Source organism: Bombyx mandarina, chromosome 02 (genome assembly GCF_030267445.1).
Source record: "Bombyx mandarina strain Sakado chromosome 02, ASM3026744v2".
Taxonomy (NCBI): domain Eukaryota; kingdom Metazoa; phylum Arthropoda; class Insecta; order Lepidoptera; family Bombycidae; genus Bombyx; species Bombyx mandarina.
In genome coordinates, this window is record NC_143209.1 from 1,047,300 (window position 1) to 1,070,329 (window position 23,030).

At 40.7% G+C, this 23,030-nt stretch overlaps 1 protein-coding gene across 1 annotated transcript in view; it reads right to left on the reverse strand.

The window, feature by feature from the left end:
- Window positions 1-7,995: 7,995 nt before the first annotated feature.
- The window catches only part of LOC114252599 (motor neuron and pancreas homeobox extra-extra), a 43,802-nt gene continuing 28,767 nt past the window's right edge, over window positions 7,996-23,030 (reverse strand). The window contains exons 4-5 of the mRNA XM_089732945.1: window positions 11,528-11,685; window positions 7,996-9,120 (exon numbers count right to left, since the gene is read on the reverse strand). Of these exons, the coding sequence (XP_089589071.1) occupies window positions 8,794-9,120; window positions 11,528-11,685 (485 nt within the window). The 3' untranslated portion in view covers window positions 7,996-8,793. The remainder of the gene's footprint in view (window positions 9,121-11,527; window positions 11,686-23,030) is intronic.

Here is a 23,030-nt window from a genome sequence, read left to right on the forward strand (position 1 = left end):
AAAGAAAACATTACACACCCACATGTATTTGACACACACACACACACACACACATATACTCTTTGTTTATTGTCAAACTTTTGTTATAGCTTAAGTCTGTGGTCAAATTGAGCATAGTTATTTGTCTATAGTATAGTCTTGGCGAAATCTGTGACTATAGAAGTATAATGTCTTTGTCATGTCAATTCTTTGACAATAGAATCATAATAGTGTACAAACTTATAATTTCAATTAATTATAGTCGAATTTCGACTACCGGAGGATCACTAGTCGATATAAAATCGTGACTAGTAATACGGCACCGACGAAGAAAAACAGAAGCTACAGAGCGAGAGCACGGCCTGACTCCGTCCCGCTCTGACGTATGAGGTCGGAATGTGGAATGAGTTTTTCCACAGTAATTTATACCGACGGTCGGGCACTTCAGAAAATTTAGTACTGTGACCATGATTTGAACGGATAGTGAGATTTTTTATTGAAAAAAAATAACAAAGGCTATGTTGGTTTGTTTTGACAGGTCTACGAAGCTTATGATCTGCCTAGACCAGAGGTCAGCAAAGTGCGGCTCTTTGAATTCTTGAGTGCGGCATATGTAGGTGGACGAGCTTCAGCCCTCCTGGTGTTAAGTGGTTACTGGAGCCTATAGACATCTACAACGTAAATGCGCCACCCGCCTTGAGATATCAGTTCTAAAGTCTCAAGTATAGTTACAACGGCTGCCCCACCCTTCAAACCAAAACGCATTACTGCTTCACGGCAGAAATAGGTAGGGTGGTGGTACCTACCCGTGCGGACTCACAAGAGGTCCTACGACAAGTAATTACAAGTAATTTTTATTACACGACGTTATTCCTTCACCGTGAAGTCAATCGTGAACAATTGCTGAGTACGTATTTCATTAGAAAAATTGGTATCCGCCTGCGGGATTCGAACACCGGTGCATCGCTCAACACGTACGCACCGGACGTCTTATCCTTTAGGCCGCGACGACTTCAAATTACCCTAAAAAGCATATTCCGTTCCACAGAGATTCAAATCAAAGTTTTTCCCACAAAAAATCCCTCCAAAAATCATGGTCGCCGTACTGGAATTGGCGTTTACCCCCACTCTCGGCGTAATTCACTATTGTTAACGATCAGTTGTCGAGGAATTTCGGCACGTTCTCTTGGCTAGCCCGGGTCTGTTGCTTCCGTTCTTAGAGACTGTTTTATTACAAGTAACGTTCACCCGATGAGCGAAATTCGACCGTAGCTACTGACGATTCAAGATTTACATTCGTTTTGCGTATTACGTGGTTTTTTATATATATATATACTAGCGGCCCGCCCCGGCTTCGCTTGGGAAGTAGCGCACGCGATGTAAAGAATTTTAGGTAATTTTTATACACATTGGGTTACATTATTGGAGTTTTAATAAGGATCCCTAATTTTTTTGAAAATATAACAAATATAGCCTATGTCACCCGGGGATAGCGTAGCTTTCCAACTGTAAAAGAATTTTTTCATTCATTTCATTAGTTTCGGAGCCTATTCAATACAAACAAACAAACAAATCTTTCCTCTTTATAATATTAGTATAGAATAAGTATAGACTAGCGGCCCACTCCGGCTCCGCTCGGGTCTTTAACAAAAATTTCAACGATATTTGATGCTGTTTTATTTTTTTAAATAAAAAAAACACTTATTGCGGCATAATTATAATAGTTAGACATATGCTGTCGCGACACTTTTTGTAAATAATAATGTGTTCTACAAAGTCGTGGTACATTATTTTATTCTATCATCAATAGTTTTCGCAGGGCACGCGATGTAAAGAATATTTTAGGTAATGTTTTTACACCTTGGGCTACATTATTGGAGTTTTAATAAGGGTCCCTAATTTTTGTCAAAAAATATTGTAGCCTATGTCACCTGGGAATAATGTAGCTTCCAAACAGTGAAAGAATTTTTCAAATCGGTTCAGTAGTTTCGGAGCCTATTCAATACAAACAAACAAATCTTTCCTCTTTATAATATTCTTCTTCTTCTTCTTCTTTGTCGTTTCCTCATTACTGAGGGTCATGACCACTTTGGTCCAGTTTTTGCACCAGCTTCCTCCAATATAATATAATATAATATTAGTATAGATATAAAAATATCCATAGTTTTTTGTTACACTAAAGCCCGCTAATGTCTATATTATACAAATTTTACGACTACATAGGTGAAGTCAAATCGAAGGATGAATTTTTAATTTTTTTCCGTACCTAGTCGCTGGTAGCTTCATAGGGCCTATTCCTGCTTAACCGGTTTGGTAGAAGGCTCAATCTGGGAGAACTTGTCAGCACTGGCCCTAGCAAGAGCAGTGTTTCGCAGAATCTACCACCGGATCGGAAACGCGACCCACTGAGAAGATCCGGCGAGAAACTCAGTGGGCTGTGTCTGTGGGTTAAATTGCACGTCGAAATTTTCGTTGCGTTCTACAGTTTATTTTTATTTTTATTGCCTGGATTTGTGGACGAGCTCACAGCCCACCTGGTGTTAAGTGGTTACTGGAGCCCATAGACATCTACGACGTAAATGCGCCATACACCTTGAGATATAAGTTCTAAGGTCTCAAGTATAGTTACAACGGCTGCCCCACCCTTCGAACCGAAACGCATTACTGCTTCACGGCAGAAATAGGCGGGGCGGTGGTACCTACCCGTGCAGACTCACAAGAGGTCCTACCACCAGTAGGTGGTAGCCTACCACCAAGAGGTCCTACCAACGGTCAGTCACACGAAAGGTGACCTGTGCTTGGAGTGCCTAAAAGCTCAAAGTGGATCGAGAGGATCCAATAGGATATACTAAGGCACGGTAGCTTTTCGTGTTAGCATATAAGCCGTCATGATAAGAGAGTTATCGTGTCGCTTTCCCAAAGAAGCATTCTGATGCTGTATTCAGATAGGTATTTATTCTAATGTGAAGCAGTCGCGAAGATCTACATTCCTCACATACCACGGTGATTCGACGGCTATCGTCGTGGCCTAACGGATAAGACGTCCGGTGCATTCGTGTTGAAGCGATGCACCGGTGTTCGAATCCCGCAGGCGGGTACCAATTTTTCTAATGAAATACGTACTCAACAAATGTTCACGATTGACTTCCACGGTGAAGGAATAACATCGTGTAATAAAAATGAAACCCGCAAAATTATAATTTGCGTAATTACTGGTGGTAGGACCTCTTGTGAGTCCGCACGGGTAGGTACCACCGCCCCGCCTATTTCTGCCGTGAAGCAGTAATTGCGTTTCGGTTTGAAGGGTGGGGCAGCCGTTGTGACTATACTGAGACCTTAGAACTATATCTCAAGGTGTGTGGCGCATTTACGTTGTAGATGTCTATGGGCTCCAGTAACCACTTAACATCAGGTGGGCTGTGAGCTCGTCCACACAGCTAAGCAATAAAAAAAAAAAAAACCTGAAGAAACGGGATTGGATGATCTTTTTTTTATTTTTGGTCATGAGGAAATCGCCGGACTTACGCCCTCCACTGGGGACGGCGGGTGTTTAGTGCGGAGCACATCTCTTCCATCACTCTCCCCCTCGGGATGCCAGACTGGCGGTCGTTGGCGCCACGACCACCAGCCCGCTCGGTCGGCGATTGGATGATCTGGAGGGATTAAATGCGGATGCGGGCCGCGTGAGATTACACTACACTTATATAACTTATTAATGTTTAGGTAACCACTTATATCACTAATTGACCACTAAGTGTTGTCGGTACAGCTAATTTTTCTCTCTCATTCTCTTCTATCAGCCGTCATCTCAACACTCACTCCTCTCTCTCTCTCATATCGTCATTAACACACTCCATCCATGTCTTCTTCGGTCGACCTCTTCCCCCTCTACCTTGCACTACCATTTCCATACATCTCCTAGTCACATGCATCTTCTCTCTACGCACCACATGTCCATACCACGATAACCATCAAGTCCAATAAAAGATGAAAATCGATGTTGTGACGCATTATGTTCCCGCGCGGGTAGGTTACACCCGCCTATTTCTGCTAAGAAGCACTCATGTGTTTTGTTTGATGTATGGAACCGGCGTCTCACAATGAGGTTAAGGACCTCATATCTCAACGACTAGGGTACAGATAAAAAAATAAATAAAATGACTTTTTTTTTCTTCTTAAAATATATTTACTAATAAATTTATATAAACAAACACTAGTTTTTAATTTTTAATACATTGTTTTATTTTCTTACAGCTAAACATACTTAGATACTTTTTTATAACGAATTGTTTGGCATAAAGTATTATATACAGGGTGTAAATTTATTGTGTCAAAAGCTAAACATGACTATACGATTTAGTCACAAACGCTAAGCTAGGCGAGGAGTGGCTATTTGGCGTTTGGTTGAAGTCGTCGTGGCCTAAAGGATAAGACGTCCGGTGCATTCGTGTTGAGCGATGCACCGGTGTTCGAATCCCGCAGGCGGGTACCAATTTTTCTAATAAAATACGTACTCAACAAATGTTCACGATTGACTTCCACGGTGAAGGAATAACATCGTGTAATAAAAATCAAACCAAGCAAAATTATAATTTGCGTAATTACTGGTGATAGGACCTCTTGTGAATCCGCGCGGGTAGGTACCACCACTCTGCCTATTTCTGCCGTGAAGCAGCGATGCGTTTCGGTTTGAAGGTTGGGGCAGCCGTTGTAACTATATTTGAGACCTTATATCTCAAGGTCGGTGGCGCGTTTACGTTGTAAATGTCTTTGGGCTCTAGTAACCACTTAACACCAAGTGGGCTGTGGTACCGCAGGCTAATAGGTAGGAAACCAAAAAAACATTAAAGACTTCCGTTACATACACCAGATCGTGCATGCCGAGCTAATATTGTTTGAAATCGGCATATGAAAAGTCACACCCTGTATATGCTATATACAAACAGTTTCTTAAGATTATAAGGACTTTTTGGCGGGAACGCGAGGAGTGAAGTTGTGTGATTTGTTTTATTTTGTCTATTTAGTGTTTCTTCGGGTTTAAATGTGTAATAATGGTGGTTTATTAACTGTTTAGTATCTGTGAAAGTGCACAAATGTGGGAAAATGAAACCAAGGCCGCTGGACGTAACTTCTCGGGATCCTCCAAAAAGTCCACTGAAAAAATCTCAGTAAATGACCACCATTTTACTGAGATTATATTTCATCCCATATCTTCTTATCTCATTTAATTTCATCCCAGTTGATTAATGTCTCAAATTAATCATCTTCATTTAATTTCACTCCATATTATCATTTTTCATAAAAATAAGAATATAAATTAAAATAAGATATGACTTAAAGGTTTTAGTTACCAGGCCATGAAACCGCTAAAAAAATAATTAACATTATAATACTGTAACGTAAGATGTCTTAACACTGAGCGCGAACCGTCGATAGATCGACTCTATGTTAATACGCATAAAGTGTAAACTACTAAAAAGAATTATCGCTTTATTTTTCCTTGTAGGCAGACGAGTATACGGCCCACCTGATGGTGAGTGGTTACTGTCGCCCATGGACTTTAGCAATGCCAGGGGCAGAGCCAAGCCGCTGCCTAACGCTTATGACCAATTCCTATACACACTCGTATAGCCTTACAGACCTGACGAAATTGTCTCTAATAACATCTTTTGTCTCTCTCGGACGCGCATCAAGGTGGATATGAGCGACAAGGACATCATAGTCCGGTATGACTATTTCATATTAGCTATCACCAAAATTATAATTCAGACCTCCATTTTGAGAGACCATTTGTATTCGCTCTTGATTTCCTTATAAAATATATTGTGTATATTAAAAAAAAATACTAATGGCACTCGGGGGCTGCTGCGGTAAAGCTATTGCATAACATTTTTTATCAATGCAATTATAATTAGACAATAATAATTATATATTAAACCAATAATAAAATAAGACGACGCTATATTTATAAACATTAACAGAAGTAAAACATTAACTGTCCCCTTCACACTCATTAGCTAGACCACGCGAGAGAGAGACGGGCAGACTTTTCATGATGCGCATGCAGTGCGACGTCACGCCGCGCGCTTATTCACAAACACTACACACGCGCAACGTGGGTTTTTTTATGCACGTCATCACGGATCCTCCTGATCCATTAACGGTGCTTTTAGGCAATACAAGCACCGGTCACCGTCCTCGTTGAACCCCTCGCTTGCGACGAAGGGCCCAACGAGCGAATTAACCCACAGACACAGCCCACTGAGTTTCTCGCCGGATCTTCTCAGTGGGTCGCGCTTCCGACCCGGTGGTAGATTCTGCGAAGCACTGCTCTTGCTAGGGCGGTGTTAGCAATTCTCCGGTTTGAGCCCCGTGAGCTCACCTACACAAGGTAGGGTAAGACTGAAACCCTCTTAAATGGAATGGAGGAGTGCGGCCTGGAGCAGCCGCTGAACCTTTGGTTCAGCGACTATTTCAGGGTACGCTCTTACCGTGTGAAAGTCGGTGATGCGTTCAGCGAGGAGAAACAAGTAAACTGCGGAGTTCCCCAGGGCTCCGGATGTGGGCCCGTGTGTTACCTGATGCACGTAAATAGCCTCTGTGGAGTATTACGTCACTGCTCCGCCCACATGTTTGCCGATGACCTTTGTACTCTGAGCGCTAGTACCGACCTCGCGGAAATGTGTCGCCGGGTTCAAGAGGATGCGGATGCGGTAGTTAAATGGTCACATGATAACGGCATTTTATTAAACGCTGACAAAACAGAGATGATAATTATTCACTCCCCGTATTTACGTTCTATTGATAATCCGCCTCCTCTGATTGCCCACAGCTTTGATTGCTTCCACAATAAGAAAATTAACTGCACGTGTAATCCTATCGAAAAAGTTAATTGTGTAAAATACCTAGGAGTAAAAATAGATACCTCTTTTTCCTGGGATTCCCACATAGAATACGTATGTGGAAAATTAAGAATATTACTAGAAAAGTTTTATTATTTAACTATTAAAGTTCCATTGTCAATACTAAAATGTTTATATTTTGCACTAGTGGATTCCATAATAAGTTACGCTCTTGATTGCTATGGATTAACATTTAAAACATACATAGATAAAATAGAATCATTGCAAACAAGATTTTTAAAATTACTCGTAAATAAAAAGACAAAGAATCAATGTAAAGGAGATTACTCTAAACTATATAAAATATGTAAAATTTTACCGGCTAGCCTGAAACATAAATATCTTCTACTTGTAAACAATCATAGTAAACAGGATCGTTTAACTAACTTGGTGCAACATAAAACTGGCACAAGGTCAATGTCCAAAGGAAAATTTTAAATACCCATGGTACAAAATTACTATGGAGATAGAACGTTAAAAAAACGTGTTCCATACTTACTCAATAGTTTACCCGAGGACATAAGACGTGAGCCTATACTTGCTAAATTTAAAAGCTTATTAAAAAAACATTTGTTAAATACGTTGTAACCATTTACGTAAATTAATTGTGTTATTATAGTATAAGCTAGTTGAATGGTTTATACGCTATGTTTGTATAAAGCGAGTTACCTGCAGTCAAACTGCGTAAGCAGTTTTGCAGGGCATGTATTGAATGTAAGTGTAACTTTTTATGAATAAATATATTACATACATACAAAAAGCTGAAATAGCCTCTCAAGGCTATCAGCATAGGTAGGAAAAAAAAAAGTGGGTTTTTGTGTTGAATGCGAGCTACATGGTAGGCGGAGTGGGGGGTGTTAGGTTTTTTTTCGTTACGGAATTTTTTGACTCGGTCACCGCGCTCAAAGCCCGCGATAAAAGCTATGCAATAGCTTAAAACGCAATACTGTTTGTGTTTGTTTTTTTAAATATAATCTACTTATAATTTATATAGGTACTTTCATTTTCATTGTTATAAACAAATGTACTTCTTATACTAATCTATACACTATTCACACTCTATACAATAATTATAAAAGACTAGACTAAATCTGTATATATAGTATATATTTTATTAGAAGACCACAAATTTTTTTGATAACCAAAACAATGTTTGTCTTTGTTTCATTGAAATTGTTTACTAATCGATTATTTGATCGCAAAACCACTGGTGGTAGGACCTCTTGTGAGTTCGCGCGGGTAGGTACCACCCGGCCTACTTCAGCCGTGAAGTAGTAATGCGTTTCGGTTTGAAGGGTGGGGCAGCCGTTGTAACTATACTGAGACTTTAGACTTTTTTTACAGGTGGGCTGTGAGCTCGTCCACCCATCTAAGCAATAAAAAAAGAATAGGTAACAAAAGAAGATAAGAAAGAAAAACTAAATTTATCCGTACACAGTGTAGATACAGCAGACATTCAATGGCAAGTATTGGCAGATCACGAAAATAAACAAAAGCCTTTTCTTTTGATTATCAAAAAAAAACAGCCGGTCATTTTTTACGACTAGTATATTTTCTGGCGGACGGACTAATAATATGACATTATTGATTACCGTGAGATTGGGAAACTTTCAGTGGCTAAAAAGTTTTAATAGTGAATGATTGTTTGCTTTTTTTTAACATACAAGCGCAAAAACATAAATATTCGCCGAAAAATATCACTTTCAAATTAAAGTAATTTGAGGTTTTAATTTTTTGTCAAATACCGTATTTTATATAAAATTTAACGGTTAGTCGAACGTCCGCCATTTTTAACACCATTACTCATAAACACGTAACAATTATGTTAAATTACGTCTCTAATTACTTAAAAAAATACTATACACAGGGAGAAACACTGTTAAACATTAACAAAAAGAAAAATCGTTTATTTTCATACCACGTACGGCCTAAACATGTCAATGCCGGGTCGGCTGCCATCTTGAGACATCACGACCAATCCGCGTCGATTCTCCAGATTCGAATTAAAATTAGCGGCCGCCATCGCCCTTTCTCGTTCCAGCGCGATAATTCTGTCCCTGTCGAGCATCGGCGGCGGTTTGACAGCTGTCAGATCAGCTGTCAATGTCTTCTCCGCGTCCGTCTGCTCTTTCGGTTTGTTTTTCTCGTCTGAATGCTGAGGGTCCTTGTTCTTAGAGTCCTGTTGGGCCTTTTTCGATCTTTTCCATTTCATCCTGCGGTTCTGAAACCAGATCTTTACCTGTGGACAAGAGTTTTATTCATTAGCTAACTATATGCTCACGTGCGTGTATATACACATATTTACTGTTGCGACAGTCGTCAACAAAAGTTATGTATTATTAATTTTGAAAAACTTAAATAAATTTAATAAACTTAAATAGATTGAAAAAAAAAAATAACCCTTTTTTAAAGAAATTTCTAAACTACGCGATTCTTCTTTTGATACTAAACAATTTCCATGTCGGGTCATGATGAATCCAATTCAAATGGGATTTCAATAGATCGCATCCTCACTCTATCAATTAGGCTTTCAACTCTAATGACTAATACTGCATGACCTAAAAAAAACCATTCTAACAAATTTGTTAAAGTTTAAAACTTTCAAGAGATAGCTGGGAGGGTAATGGGAGATTCCCCCCTTTGCCTTTTCATGAGTTCTGGTCTCATGCGAGGTTCGGTCGTGGGTTGTTGAGCGACAGGAGGTTTTACTCATTCTGACTCCGAGATGCCCCGCCCTCGATCCCCAGTAGAGGGCGGAAGGCCGGCGAATTCCTCCTAACCAAAAAAAAAGCTTAAGCGGATATTCAATCTTCAATACTTCAGGAACTCGGCATCAAGCAGCGTCTATTTGCTATAGTACAGTCTCGAATGGTGGATTTCTTCGGACACGTTTCGCGACGAGATGGCCGGCCCATAGAACGCCTCGTTGTACAGGGAAGCATTGATGGTACAAGACCGCGCGGGAGGCCACCAATGCGGTGGACCGACCAAATTAAAACTGCAGTGGGAGGTCCTCTATATGAGTGCAGTAGAATGGCCTCGAGCAGGGAGAGATGGCGGGACATCGTGAGACGCATCAAGTCTGCCCCTTCCAACACTACATGACGATCACGACCACTCTGTCAAGAGTGACACGATTGAGAAGAAGAAAGAGCATTCAAGCACGACAGTGTATGGTCAGTAGCATGTTTAGGACCACAGAGTATGGTAAGTCAGCAATAAAACCTCACGCAACGCCCTTCCTTGGACATTGGCGAACTGTTCCTAAATATAGAGTCCCGGGAATAAAGCATATCGAAGGGCGGGAGGCTAATTGGTTAGCGATATTTTTACAGCTTTTCAGGAGAACCATTTAAAGCTTGAAAGTTGAAAACAATATCATAAAGAAAAACTTCTGCAGCTATTTACATAAAGTTAATTGAATTTCAATTTAAGATATCGAATTGTTGATGTTAATCTTCTATCTTCTATAAATATAAAAATGAATTGCTGTTCGTTAGTCTCGCTAAAACTCGAGAACGGCTAGACCGATTTGCCTAATTTTGGTCTTGAATTATTTGTGGAAGTCCAAAGAAGGTTTAAAAGGTAGATAAATATGAAAATTGTCTTTCCTTTGATGTGTCCCCCGTCGGACGGATTCCTTTTGTTTGTTTTAAGTTTATTTTATACAAAAGCTTAGGTCTTTTATTTATCGATTGAGGCACTACGAAGTCTGCTGGGTCAGCTAGTTAATAAATAAAGCCGAATCTCGACTACTGGGGAACCACTAGTCTCTATAGTTTCTCGAGTAAAAATATTGACATTTTCCTTATTTGACAACACAAAATCCGGCGTGAACATAAAACCCGCAAAACACCTTAGACATCCCCATGCGACCCTCGACTTAGCTCTTAATCTGTCAACCCGAGTAAAACCCGCCCCGAGTGATAACATAACCTCCCCCGTAATCTGGCTACACATTTGTACGACGCAAATCCTGACATCTGTCAAAGTGACAGGTGACGTCAGAAGCAATTGTCAAAGGCTTGAGGTGAGTCGAATGTAAGTGGCGATTGTTGTATGTTCGTTTTATGGCTCATTTACGAGGCACTTTTTTTAATAAATTTTTTTTAGAGTTTTTTTTGTTGCTTAAATGGTCGGACCATCCGGGATTAAGTGGTTATCGGAGCCCATTGACATCTTTTTTATTATTTTTTTATTGCTTAGATGGTTGGACGAACTCACAGCCCACCTGGTGTTAAGTGGTTACTGGAGCCCATAGACATCCACAACGTAAATGCGCCACACACCTTGAGATATAAATTCTAAGGTCTCAGTATAGTTACAACGGCTGCCCCACCCTTCAAACCGAAACGCATCACTGCTTCACGGAGGAAACAGGCAGGGGGGTGGTACCTACCCGTGCGGACTCACAAGAGGTCCTACCACCAGTAATGTTATATTATAGATATATGTTATTTTATATAGTATTGTTATATTATAATATTATGTTGACTTGGCTGTTTGTTCTCCTTGTAATAAATAAATAAAGTGTTTTAAAGGTTACGACTATCTTAACTCATGTTCTGTAATTGGGATGAGCGCCACAGCAATCCCAACGCATTGCCATCACAGTCCCTGTCAACAATAAATCCCCTTTATCCTACCTGAGTCTCAGTGAGCATCAGACTGGTGGCCACCTCGAACCGCTTCGGCCTGGACAGGTACTTGTTCATCCGGAACTGCTTCTCCAGCTCCAGAAGCTGCTGGGACGTGAAGGCGGTGCGGGGACGCCGAGTCTTGCCGAGGAGTGCGTGAGGGGCACCTGGAGACAAAAGATCTAGACTTAGACTTTATTAATTGTTGGTAGTATTAAACATGTAAGGGTCTGTTCACATGTCTTTACAAAACTCACGAGAGCGCAGTTAAAGTGAACAGGCTCGGCTTAGGGACAGGGGGGACGGGGGGATGGGGGAACAGGGGGACAGGGGGAATGGGGGGTGCGTTTGCTCGAATCAAGGTACACGGCTGTAACAGTACTACCGTTCAAATATTGTAATAATTACCAATATTACAAAGCAAGCACGTGACTAATTTTTTCTTGACTATGCTGAGAGCCTTGAGATGCTATTTTAGCGTTACCCTAGCAGGGCCTAGCATATAGGTGAGCTCGTGGGGCTCAAACCTGACGATGTTGCTAACATTGGCCCTAGCAAGAGCAGTGATTCGCGGAATCTACCACCGAAACGCGACCCACTGAGAAAGTCCGGCAAGAAACTCAGTGGGTTGTGTCTGTGGGTAAATTTACGAACCGAGCCCTTCATCGCAAGCGACGGGTTCGGTAAGGACGGTGACCGGTGCTTGAGGTACCTAAAAGCACCGTTCATGGATCTGGAGGATCGGAAATGACGTGCTTAGGGCGACGTCTTACAATTCGCTGCACAGGATCCGGTAAGACTAATATCGATTCACGACTTTCACTATGAAGGAATAACAGCGTGTCAGAAATAATGAAAGCTCTGCATTGCTATTAGTGCCGCGCAATAGGTTCCGCTTTGAAGGGTAGGGAGTAGGTAGTGTGTTGTAAAAAGCTACTGAGTTTCCGATCGCATCTCTAAGCTTGGGTAGTATTTACGCCGACTCGTCTCTGAGTACTGGCGGAGGTAGGACCTCTTGTGGGTCCGCGCGGATAGGTACCACCACCCTGACTATTTCTGCCGTGAAGCAGTAATGCGTTTCGGTTTGAAGGGTGGGGCAGCCGTTGTAACTATATTTGAGACCTTAGAATTTATATCTCAAGGTGGGTGGCGCATTTACGTCGTAGATGTCTATGGGCTCCAGTAACCACTTAACATCAGGCGCACCGTGAGCACGTTCGCGTGTCTGCTACACTATCCGTTCTGTTCACGTATCAACTAAACGTATTCCAAAGTAAATCTAAAGTTTTACTTGGTAAGTGATTTGTATTCGGGTAGTGTTATTTTATTGGATACGCTCCGGATGCTGCTCTACTAAGAATATAGGATTCCGACAGGAAAAACTGGATTACTGATTACAATGCCAAACTAAAGTCAATTAATATTACTAGAGGTCTCGCAGTAGTCGAAATTCGACTATAATTAATTGGAATTGTAAGTTTGTACACTATTATGATTGTATTTTATACTTCCATAATCACAAATTTCGCCAAGGCTACACTATAAAAAATATTAAGAAAGACAAACCATATTCTATTCTCTATTTGACAACAGACGTCAAGAATAAAAGTTTGACAATAAATAGTATGCATGCGTGTGTGCGTCAAATACACGGTATGTAGTGTGTGTAATGTTTTCTTTATTGATTTAATGTATCTTTTATGCATTATTTTTAAAAAAAATTGCTTTTTGTACTTCTTCTCTATATTCTCTATAAGTGTGGAAAATTTCATACTCCTCCGTCCGCGCAATTTTCGCAAAAATGGGTAAAAAAATTTTGCTTCACGTATTAATATATAGATTACTGATTACAATGCCAATCTAAAGCCAATTAATATTAATTCTGTAGTCACGTGGTTCAGTATTCTTGAACAACAACGTGGGAAACGGAATGCTTAGAGTGAAAGAGATGAATTATGGGTAAGAAAGAGATGGACGATAAAAGTTCAAGATGGCGATCGGGCTTTATATGGGGCTGAAATAAATACATTTCTTTTATTTTTCCGTAAACTGTGTTGTTTTTTTAATTTGAGCTACTCCCACAGCAATATTGTTAGTATTTTTTTTATTGACCTCTTAGTAGATGAGCATCCGGCGTAGAGTGGTCACCGTCTGGTGCTCATGGACATCAGCAATGCCGTAAACCTCGTCCAATACATATGGTAGCGCTCGTGCGATACCGTAGAGAGGAACTCATTCCAAAGTTAGACAACACGTGGCAGAAAATACCTCCGGAAACGCACTGTGGATGATCACAGTGATTCTAGGTGCCCTTGACACGTCCTTACGGATCCATCAAATCCAATAACCTTTATATAAGACGCCTTCAGCTCTAACACTAGGAGCAGGCTTAGGGACCCCGGTAGCCGTACTCATCGAACTCGGCAAAGAGTTCAACGTGCAACCTAACCCATACATCAGCTCCCTGAGTTTCTCGCCGGATCTTCTCAGCGGGTCGCGATTCCGATCCGGTAGTAGATTCATACGCGAAGCAACTGCTCTTGAGTTGTTAGGTCTCCTTCGGAGGCGCTCGGACAGCTGTTAGCAAATTCCACCCCTTCTGGCTGAGCCTTTGCTCGCCCACCTGTCCTGGTCAATCTGGAAAAGCCTCAGGGCCACCAGTAATAATTCAAACATAAAAAAGTGGTTTATTATTTAAGGAATGATTTGTTAGATTTAATTTTTTTAACGCTTCTGTTCTGTTTGGGCATAGGTATGCGAAAGGATCGTTGTCTTATTTTAAAAAAAAAAACAGATCAGCATCAGAAATTATCGTTGAGAAAATTTTCTTATCCATAGACGGTCAATTAATTTCAGCTAAAGTTCAGTTAGGTAACCTAGGTTCCCAGATATCACAGTATGAATACCTCCACACTTATAATGACAGGCCTGCAGGTTCGCCAGACAATTCTCCTCCACGATACAGCGAAACTCACGCCTATGTGCTCACCAGACAGTTCCTAACGAGAGATCGGAAGGAAACGCCCGATAAAAACAAAAGTAGAGCATATTCTCCATCGATTCGCAAAACCGGAGACTTGATTTATCGGTATTACCAGAATAAATAACTCTTGACGTCTCCCTATAGATTTAGGAGCTTAAAGGAAACTGAGAAGGATTTGTTTTGAGACCAAGGATGGCGATTAATATTTATAAAGAATGTGCTGAGCCCTGCAGGGTATCGCAAACCCATCTTTTCTATCTTAACATATCCATTAAGCAATACTTGTAAACAAACTATACATATTTAGATTATAATATATTGTTACTAGCTGACCCGGCAAACGTTGTTTTGGCATATATAAGATTTCTAGGGAATTTCTAGTGTAGAAGAAAAAACTAAGTTATTGTAAGTGTGTAAGGATGTGGTAAATGAGTGAAAGAGGTATGTAGCGCTGTGAACGATCAGGGAATATAAAAATAACAAAACCTCATTCAACCACAATGGCACATTATAACAAAAAAAATTGTCCAACAAATAAATAAATAAATGTTAGGGGTGGACAACCCTTGTCACTTAGGGGTATGAAAAATAGATAGTAGCCGATTCTCAGACCTACTGAACATGCATATAAAATCGGTCAAACCGTTTCAGAGGAGTGCCTACCGTAACTAACATTGTGACACGAGAATTTTATATATAAGATTAGGCTTACATATTTGGTTATATTAGAGGAAGTCTGAAAGTGGCACCTGTGACAGAGAAGTTGAGAAGTGCGCGTTTGGGATGGTATGGACATGGGATGAGACGAAATGACAATGAGGTTGGTACGAGAGTGATAACTATGAATGTGGAAGGGTATAGAGGAAGAGGTAGACCTAAGAAGAAATGGATGGATTGCGTGAAAGACGATATGTGTAAGAGGGGAGCGAGCGAAGAAATAGTATATGATAGAGGAGTATGGAAGGAGAAAACATGTTGCGCCGACCCCAGGTGACTGGGAGAAGGACAGGAAAATGAGGATGATTTGATTGTATGTTCGTTTACCTGCGCGATTTTTTTTATGATAATAATTAAATGTGACTAATCTTGACTTGGCTATGAAATGCGTATGGAGGTTAGAAGTAAAGAACACCATCTCCTCCTCCTCCTCCTCCTTGCGTCGGTTTCCTCATTACTGAGGGTCGTGATCATAGCCTTGAAAAAGTTTGTTTTTTATAATGCACCGCTTTCTGTTCCTATCTGCAGCTGAGCAACACCATCTAAGCGTATTGAAAAGTGTCCGCTGAAAATAAGCCAATGAAGCTGGCGCCACTGTAGCAAGTGAAAAGATTTAAAAAATACCGCCGTAAATTATTAGAGCAGCATACAAAATTAAGATGTAAAGAAATACTTCCTAAGTGAATAGTAGTAAAAATGAATAGATGAGATTTTAAGGCAGAAATAGGCAGGGTGGTGGTACCTACCCGCGTCGTCTCACAAGAGATTCTACCACCAGTAAATCAGCGAAACAGTCACAGATGAGCGAAGATCGCCACCCGACCGACCCAATAAATCTAGCCAGTTAAAATAACTATTACTTCTATTTGCAAAGTGCAACATGTTAATCTCTTGTAACTTTTATTATTTATGGGCACCAGACTCCATGTTGGGACGACATTTGTTACTTACGCACCCCGTAATGCGTCCGCGGATTAATCCCATTACAAATTGCGAGGGTACACCATGAAATTAGATCGAAAAAAATATACATAATTTTATTTCCGATAGTAATTAATTAATAATCGTAAGTGATTTTCATTAGGAGGAGTTTTGATTGCCAAGTTGAAGAAGAATTTTTGTTGAAGAAGATATTTGTGATGATTCAAGGGAATGTTAATAGGTCTCGCCAGCCAACGCCAAATGAGCCGTCAGCTAGTTCGCTTATATCCGTAATAAATACATAAAAGTTTTATTAAATCCTAAGCAATAATTTTTTTTTAATAAAAAATCGTAAAAATAGTCTGACTCTATAATCATGAATATTTACAGTTAAATAAGGTATGCTTTAACAAAAACCGACTTCAAATAGAAAAAAAAAGATATTCCAAAACAAATTAACTAATATACGCTAAAAGCAATAATCATCGAAATCGGTTGGCGTGATATTGAGTTATTCATTTATTTGTCGCGCACGTACTTAATGCAAATTTAAGACTTATATGGTTTTCTCGTGGATACCATTATCAGAATTGGACTAAATTGTAATGGGACCACACGGAAGCGTTAGCTTTCTAATAAAAAAAGAATCATCAAGATCGATTCACCCAATCAAAAGTAATTAGGTAACAAACATAAAAAAAAACTTACGATCGAATCGAGAACCTCCTCCTTTTTTGAAGTCTGTTAATTAAAGATAGATGACTTATTTTCATGAGCTTAGCGATTCATGGTGATCATTAAATTAACTGCCTTCATCATTCATATTTCCACTGCTGAACTATAGAGTTTTCTTTTAGAACTACAGATATATTTAAGTTCATAGGAACATCACAAAGTAATTTCACAAATTATTACATAACATCCTCAATAATTTAAATAGGTACTTATGAAAACAGATACCTTTGCTTCAAAAAAAAAACGCTTAATTTCATTCACCAATCTGTCAGCAATAAAACTATGGCTAATAGATTCTCATAATGAATAGGTAATGTCATCCCCTAAAAGTTTCGTCGCCACCCCACGATTTCTGCCAAATTGCTCACATCCAAATCGTATGTCGTCACTTAAAGAGCAGTTCGAAAACGTTATAGTTTATAACGTGCTTTATCTTTATGATCTTTCGGACTATATTCGTTTGAAAACGTATTAAGAGCGACACAAGTTCGCGTTATCGCCAATTTATTTTTATTGTTCGTTAATTTGTTTGTTTTCGTGTTCGTGAAAGCGTAAGTTTTAATTTATTTTAATCTTTATTTACCGGGGAACGGTTATTAGGTACTTTGATCTTGTTCGTATCGATTTTCTATGATATCTATAGATCAAGTGCGAGTGCAAGTGGATAGTTGTAGTAGTAGTAGTAGTAGTTGGTAGGAATGACTGGAATGTTACTAGAAAACATTATTCACGGTTAATGCGTAATCTGGGGCAAGTTTTCAACTATTTATCACTGGTGGTAGGACATCTTGTGAGTCAGAACGGGTCAAAGCAGTAATGCGTTTCGGTTTGAAGGGTGGGGCAGCCGTTGTAACTATACTTGAGACCTTAGAACTTATATCTCAAGGTGGGTGGCGCATTTACGTTGTAGATGTCTATGGGCTCCAGTAACCACTTAACACCTTTTTTTTCAGACTCGTTTCTGAACTATGATGAGAATGATAGACGAGGATTTCCCACAGACACAGCCCACTGAGTTTCTCTGAGAGACGACCCCTCCAGGAACTGGAAAGACCTCAAGGCCACCAGTAAACGTTCCTGCCTTCACAAAAAAAACCGAGCTAATAATAGCGTCTTAAAAACAGCCAACATACAATAAATACAAAGGAGATATCGACCTCACGTATCACGGCTGGCGGCTGCGTCCAAGCAATTCCATTCCTAACCTAAACACCGCGAGCTCGTACCGATAAAACAAAAACACATCCCCAAAACGAAGCCGATCTTGATAACATTAGCCCGAAATAAGCCGTTTAGTAACGAACAGCATCAACGCGACTTATCAAAGGACCCGCCGGCTTCGCTTATCAAATAAAAATGATAATTAACAATTAGTTTAACAACGTTTCGCTGCGACATTTGGCGTTTGTTTGCACAACCGATAATGGCGGCGCGCACATCTGTCAATCTACGCGCGAAATGTCATTTTGACGTTTATATTTGTTAATGCTTTCTGTGTAGGTGCTAAGTAAGGGGCCGAGTTATTTTGTTTTGTTTTTCATTACAACACTTTCGCTTTTGTCACTGGTATTAGTCAATTGTTTTTTTTTTCTTCCTTTGCTTAGAGCTTTGTGAGGCTATTTCGGCTTCTCTTTGACGTGTAGGTGAGATCAAAGGGCTCTAACCTGATAATGTTGCTAACACTAGCCCTAACAAGAGCAGTGCTTCGCAGAATCTACCAACGGATCGAAAACGTGACCCACTGAGAAGATCCGGCGAGAAACTCAGTGGGCTACCGTCAATTGTAATGATGCGAAGAATTCTCCTTACATTGACTGTCCATTCCTAGAAAAAAGTAGATAAAAATCGCTAGATCTGCTGTCGTTTCTTGACCTAAATTAATTTCTTTGTTTCTTTTGATATATATCTCGTATCGAATTCATTACCGAAATGGTCATGTGATTTGTGGATCCCATGAAAATTACTACGGGAATGCTATCTATCTTTAGTCATAAGATCTATGTTTCACTTGTCAATTATTATCCTACCTTCAATGTCTTTTTTGTGTAGATCCTCGTTTTGTCCCTACCTATTTGCTGGTAGCCTAAGAGGCTATTTTAGCTACGCCCGGACGGATAGGTGAGCTCATGGGCTCAACCTGAGAGAATTTGCTAACACTAGCCTTATCAAGAGCAGTGCTTCGCAGAATCTACCAACGGATCGGAAACGCGACCCACTGAAAAGATCTGGCGAGAATAATATTTTTTAGTATTTGCATGCGTGGACAAGCTCACAGCTCACCTGGGCTCTGTCATAGACATCTACAAAGTAAATGCGCTACCCACCTTGAGACATAAGTTCTAAGGTCTCAGTATAGTTACATACTGGCCCCACCCTTCAAACCGTATTACTGCTTCACGGCAGAAATAGGCAAGGTGGTGGTACCTACCCGTGTTGACTCACAAGAGGTCCTACCACCAGTAAAGTAACTCAGTGGGCTCAGCAGAGTCGTGTCGCTCGATACCATTACTAGTCAGGCCACGCTTCGTTGTTCAGTGTGCTTAGTGCTAGTTTTTTGACGTACTCGATAGCGTAAAAGTTAGCTCATATTTGTATGGAATGGGATCGTTTGCCTACGTTTGCCGCTAGGGGCGCTGTTCCAACTTCATAAAAACCATTTCGAGAAGGCGGCACGACATGAGAATTCTCTTGTCGTGGCCGCTGGAAACTACATACCCGATCCTATAGACCGAATGGTAAACAGTCGACGTCGCCCAAAGCACGTCATTACGGATCCTCCTGATCTATTAACGGTGCTTTTAGGCACCACAAGCACCGGTCACCGTCCTCGTCGAACCCGTTGCTTGCGACGAAGGGCTCGACGAGCGAATTAACCCCTAGATACAGCCCACTGAGTTTCTCGCCGGATCTTCTCAGTGGGTCGCGTTTCCGATCCGGTGGTGGATTCTGCGAAGCACTGCTCTTGCTAGGGTCAGTGTTAGCAACTCTCCGGCTTGAACCCCGTGAGCTCACCTACACACGTTAGGGTGAAGCTGAAATAGCCTCTCAAGGCTATCAGCATAGGTAGGTAAAAAAAAAAAATGCATACAAAATTGAGTTAACTTTTACGCTATCGAGAACGTTAAAGAACTCGCACTCAGCACACTGGACACATTCGCCGTACCATTCACACGATCGCTAAGTACCGCTATTATAAATAAATAAATATAATTTAGGAACGTTCGACATGTATTAATTAGACTGTAAATATCCTGTCCGCGAAGTGAGGCCCTGGTCACGTAAACCAAACACCGCGCTCGCCGGCCCAGCGGGCACCGGACCCTTGAGCACGATTTGTTTGTTCAGAACTCGTGTTGACTTTTTCATAATTTTAAAACGTTTAAATAAAAAAAATATAAAAAATAAAATAAAAAAATAATATCTTGTTTTGTAGACGGTAGTTGACTGCATTTATGTATGTGTACGTAGTAAAAACCAAAACAATTCGTTCGCTTGTAATGTTAGGCGTAGATGGCCCATTGACGAAAATAATCTCGTTTTAGCTTTTTACCGAAGCATTTTATGAACGAATAATCTAATTTTAGTTAGTTAATTTAGTTAATTTAGAAAATCTATATATTAATACGTGAAGCAAAAACTTTGTATCCCTTTTTACGAAAATTGCGCGGACGGAGGAGTATGAAATTTTCTACACTTATACAGAATATAGAGAAGAAGTGCACAATGCTAATATTTTTTTAAAATAATGCATAAAAGATACATTGAATCAATAAAGAAAACTTTAAACACACTACATACCGTGTATTTGACGCACACACGCATGCATACTATTTATTGTCAAACTTTTGTTCTTGACGTCTGTTGTCAAATTGAGAATAGATTAAATATTGTTTGTCTTTCTTAATATTTTTTATAGTGTAGTCTTGGCGAAATTTGTGATTATTGAAGTATAAAATACAATCATAATAGTGTACAAACTTACAATTCCAATTAATTATAGGCGAATAGCGACTACTGCGGGACCTCTAGTTTAATATACATAATTAGTATTTAATGACAAGAGTAGTTAATGACAGTGTAATAAAAAGTATATAATATTATTATCCGCAACACGCTTCGTCAGATTATAGAGACAGAGGCTTCGTCAAAAAGTGCAATACTTACTTTCAGCTATACGCGTCGTCATATGTGGTCGTACGTCAATGTTCTATTAAAAGGATTGCTTTTCGACATAATTTAAATATAAGGCAGAACCACACCACGCTGATTCACAATACGCACTGAAAGTAGCTTTTTTTTGGCTACCTACTTCTAGTAACCTCGACGGGTTAATGCCAGCTTCCATTCCCGATCCTGCGGACAGAATGGAAAGCAGTCGACGTCGCCCAAAACACGTCATTTCGGATCCTCCCGATCCACTAACGGTGCTTTTAGGTACCTCAAGCACCGGTCATCGTTCTCGTCGAACCCGTCGCTTGCGAGGGCTCGACGAGTAAATTAACCCATAGGCACAGCCCACTGAGTTTCTCGCCTGATCCTCTCAGTATGTCGCGTTTCCGATCCGCTGGTAAAATCTGCGAAGCACGGCTCTTGCTAGGATTCGTGTTAGCAAGGTCGTCAGGTTTGAGCCCCGTGAGCTCACCTAGTAGTTAAGGTATAACCTCTCAAGGCTATCAGATTAGGTAGAAAAAAAAGCTAGCTTCACCGGACGTGTAGGCGAGCCCACGGGGCTCAGCCTAGTGAATTAGCCTTAAGTAAAAGCAGTGCTTCGTGGAATCTACCAAAGGATCGGAATCGCGACCCACTGAGAAGATCCTTCGAGAAACTCAGTCGCTCTGGCAGTCGTTTAGAACTATTTTTATAGATTTCATGTTTTTTTTTCTCATTTCAGTTGGGTAATCGGCTATTTGCGACGCCGTTGTTGCCAGCGTCAAATTTTTTAATATTAACTGAAAATGTTGCGTTAATTAATTATTGTAACAGCAACAATTGGAATGAATACTATGTTAAAATAAAAAAACACGTGTGGCACTAGGGGACTGTCGCGGTAAAGCTATTGCATAGCATTTTTTATCAACTTATGCATTATAAACATGCTTATAAACATTAACAAAAATAAAACATTAACTGTCCCCTTCACACTCACAAGCTAGACCGCGCGAGAGAGAGACGGGCAAACTTTTCATGATACGCATGCAGTGCGATGTCACGCCGCGCGCTTATTCACAAACACTTCACAAGCGCAACGTGTGAATGTGTTGAACGCGAGCTACATGGTAGGCGGAGTGGGGGGTGTTAGGTTTTATTTTCGTCACGGAATTTCTTGATTCGGTCGCCGCGCTCAAAGCCTGCGATAAAAGCTATGCAATAGCTTAAAAACTGAATTTTACACGTTTGTGATTGTTCATATTATAATATCGCATCTTTAGAATTGAACGTTTTTTTTTTTTTATTCCCCTTGTAGGCAGACGAGCATACGGCCCACCTGATGGTGAGTGGTTACCGTCGCCCATAGACTTCAGCAATGCCAGGAGCAGAGCCGAGGCGCTGCCTACCGCTTAATACTCTCCACAAGCCTCGTTTGAAGAAGGACATATCATAGCGCTCGGGAAACACCGTGGAGGGGAGCTCATTCCATAGCCGGATGGTACGTGGCAAAAAAGATCTCTGGAAATGCACTGTGGATGACCGCAGTGGCTCCAGGTAGTATGGATGAGCTCTACTCCGGTGGCGGGCGGTGCGATGGTAAAAACGAGATGCCTGTATCATCTTGAACAATTCCTCAGAGCACTCCCCATGGAACATGCGGTACAAAATACAGAGGGAACCGAAGTCCCTCCGCAGACCCAGAGATTCCAAACGATCCGTGAGAATGGGATTATCGACAATCCGAACGGCCCTCCTCTGTATGGAGTCAAATGGAAGAAGCTGGTATTTGGGAGCCCCGGCCCAGAGATGGCTGCAGTACTCCACGCGAGGCCGGACTTGTGCTTTATAAAGCAAAAGCCTTTGTCCAGGCGTGAAGTACCGCTTCGCTCTGTTGAGGATTCCCAGCATTTTGGACGCCAACTTGGCTTTGCCTTCCAAATGACTCCGAAACTGGACATCGCTCGAAATGTCGACCCCAAGTATCCCAATGCTCTCGGAAGGTTGCAG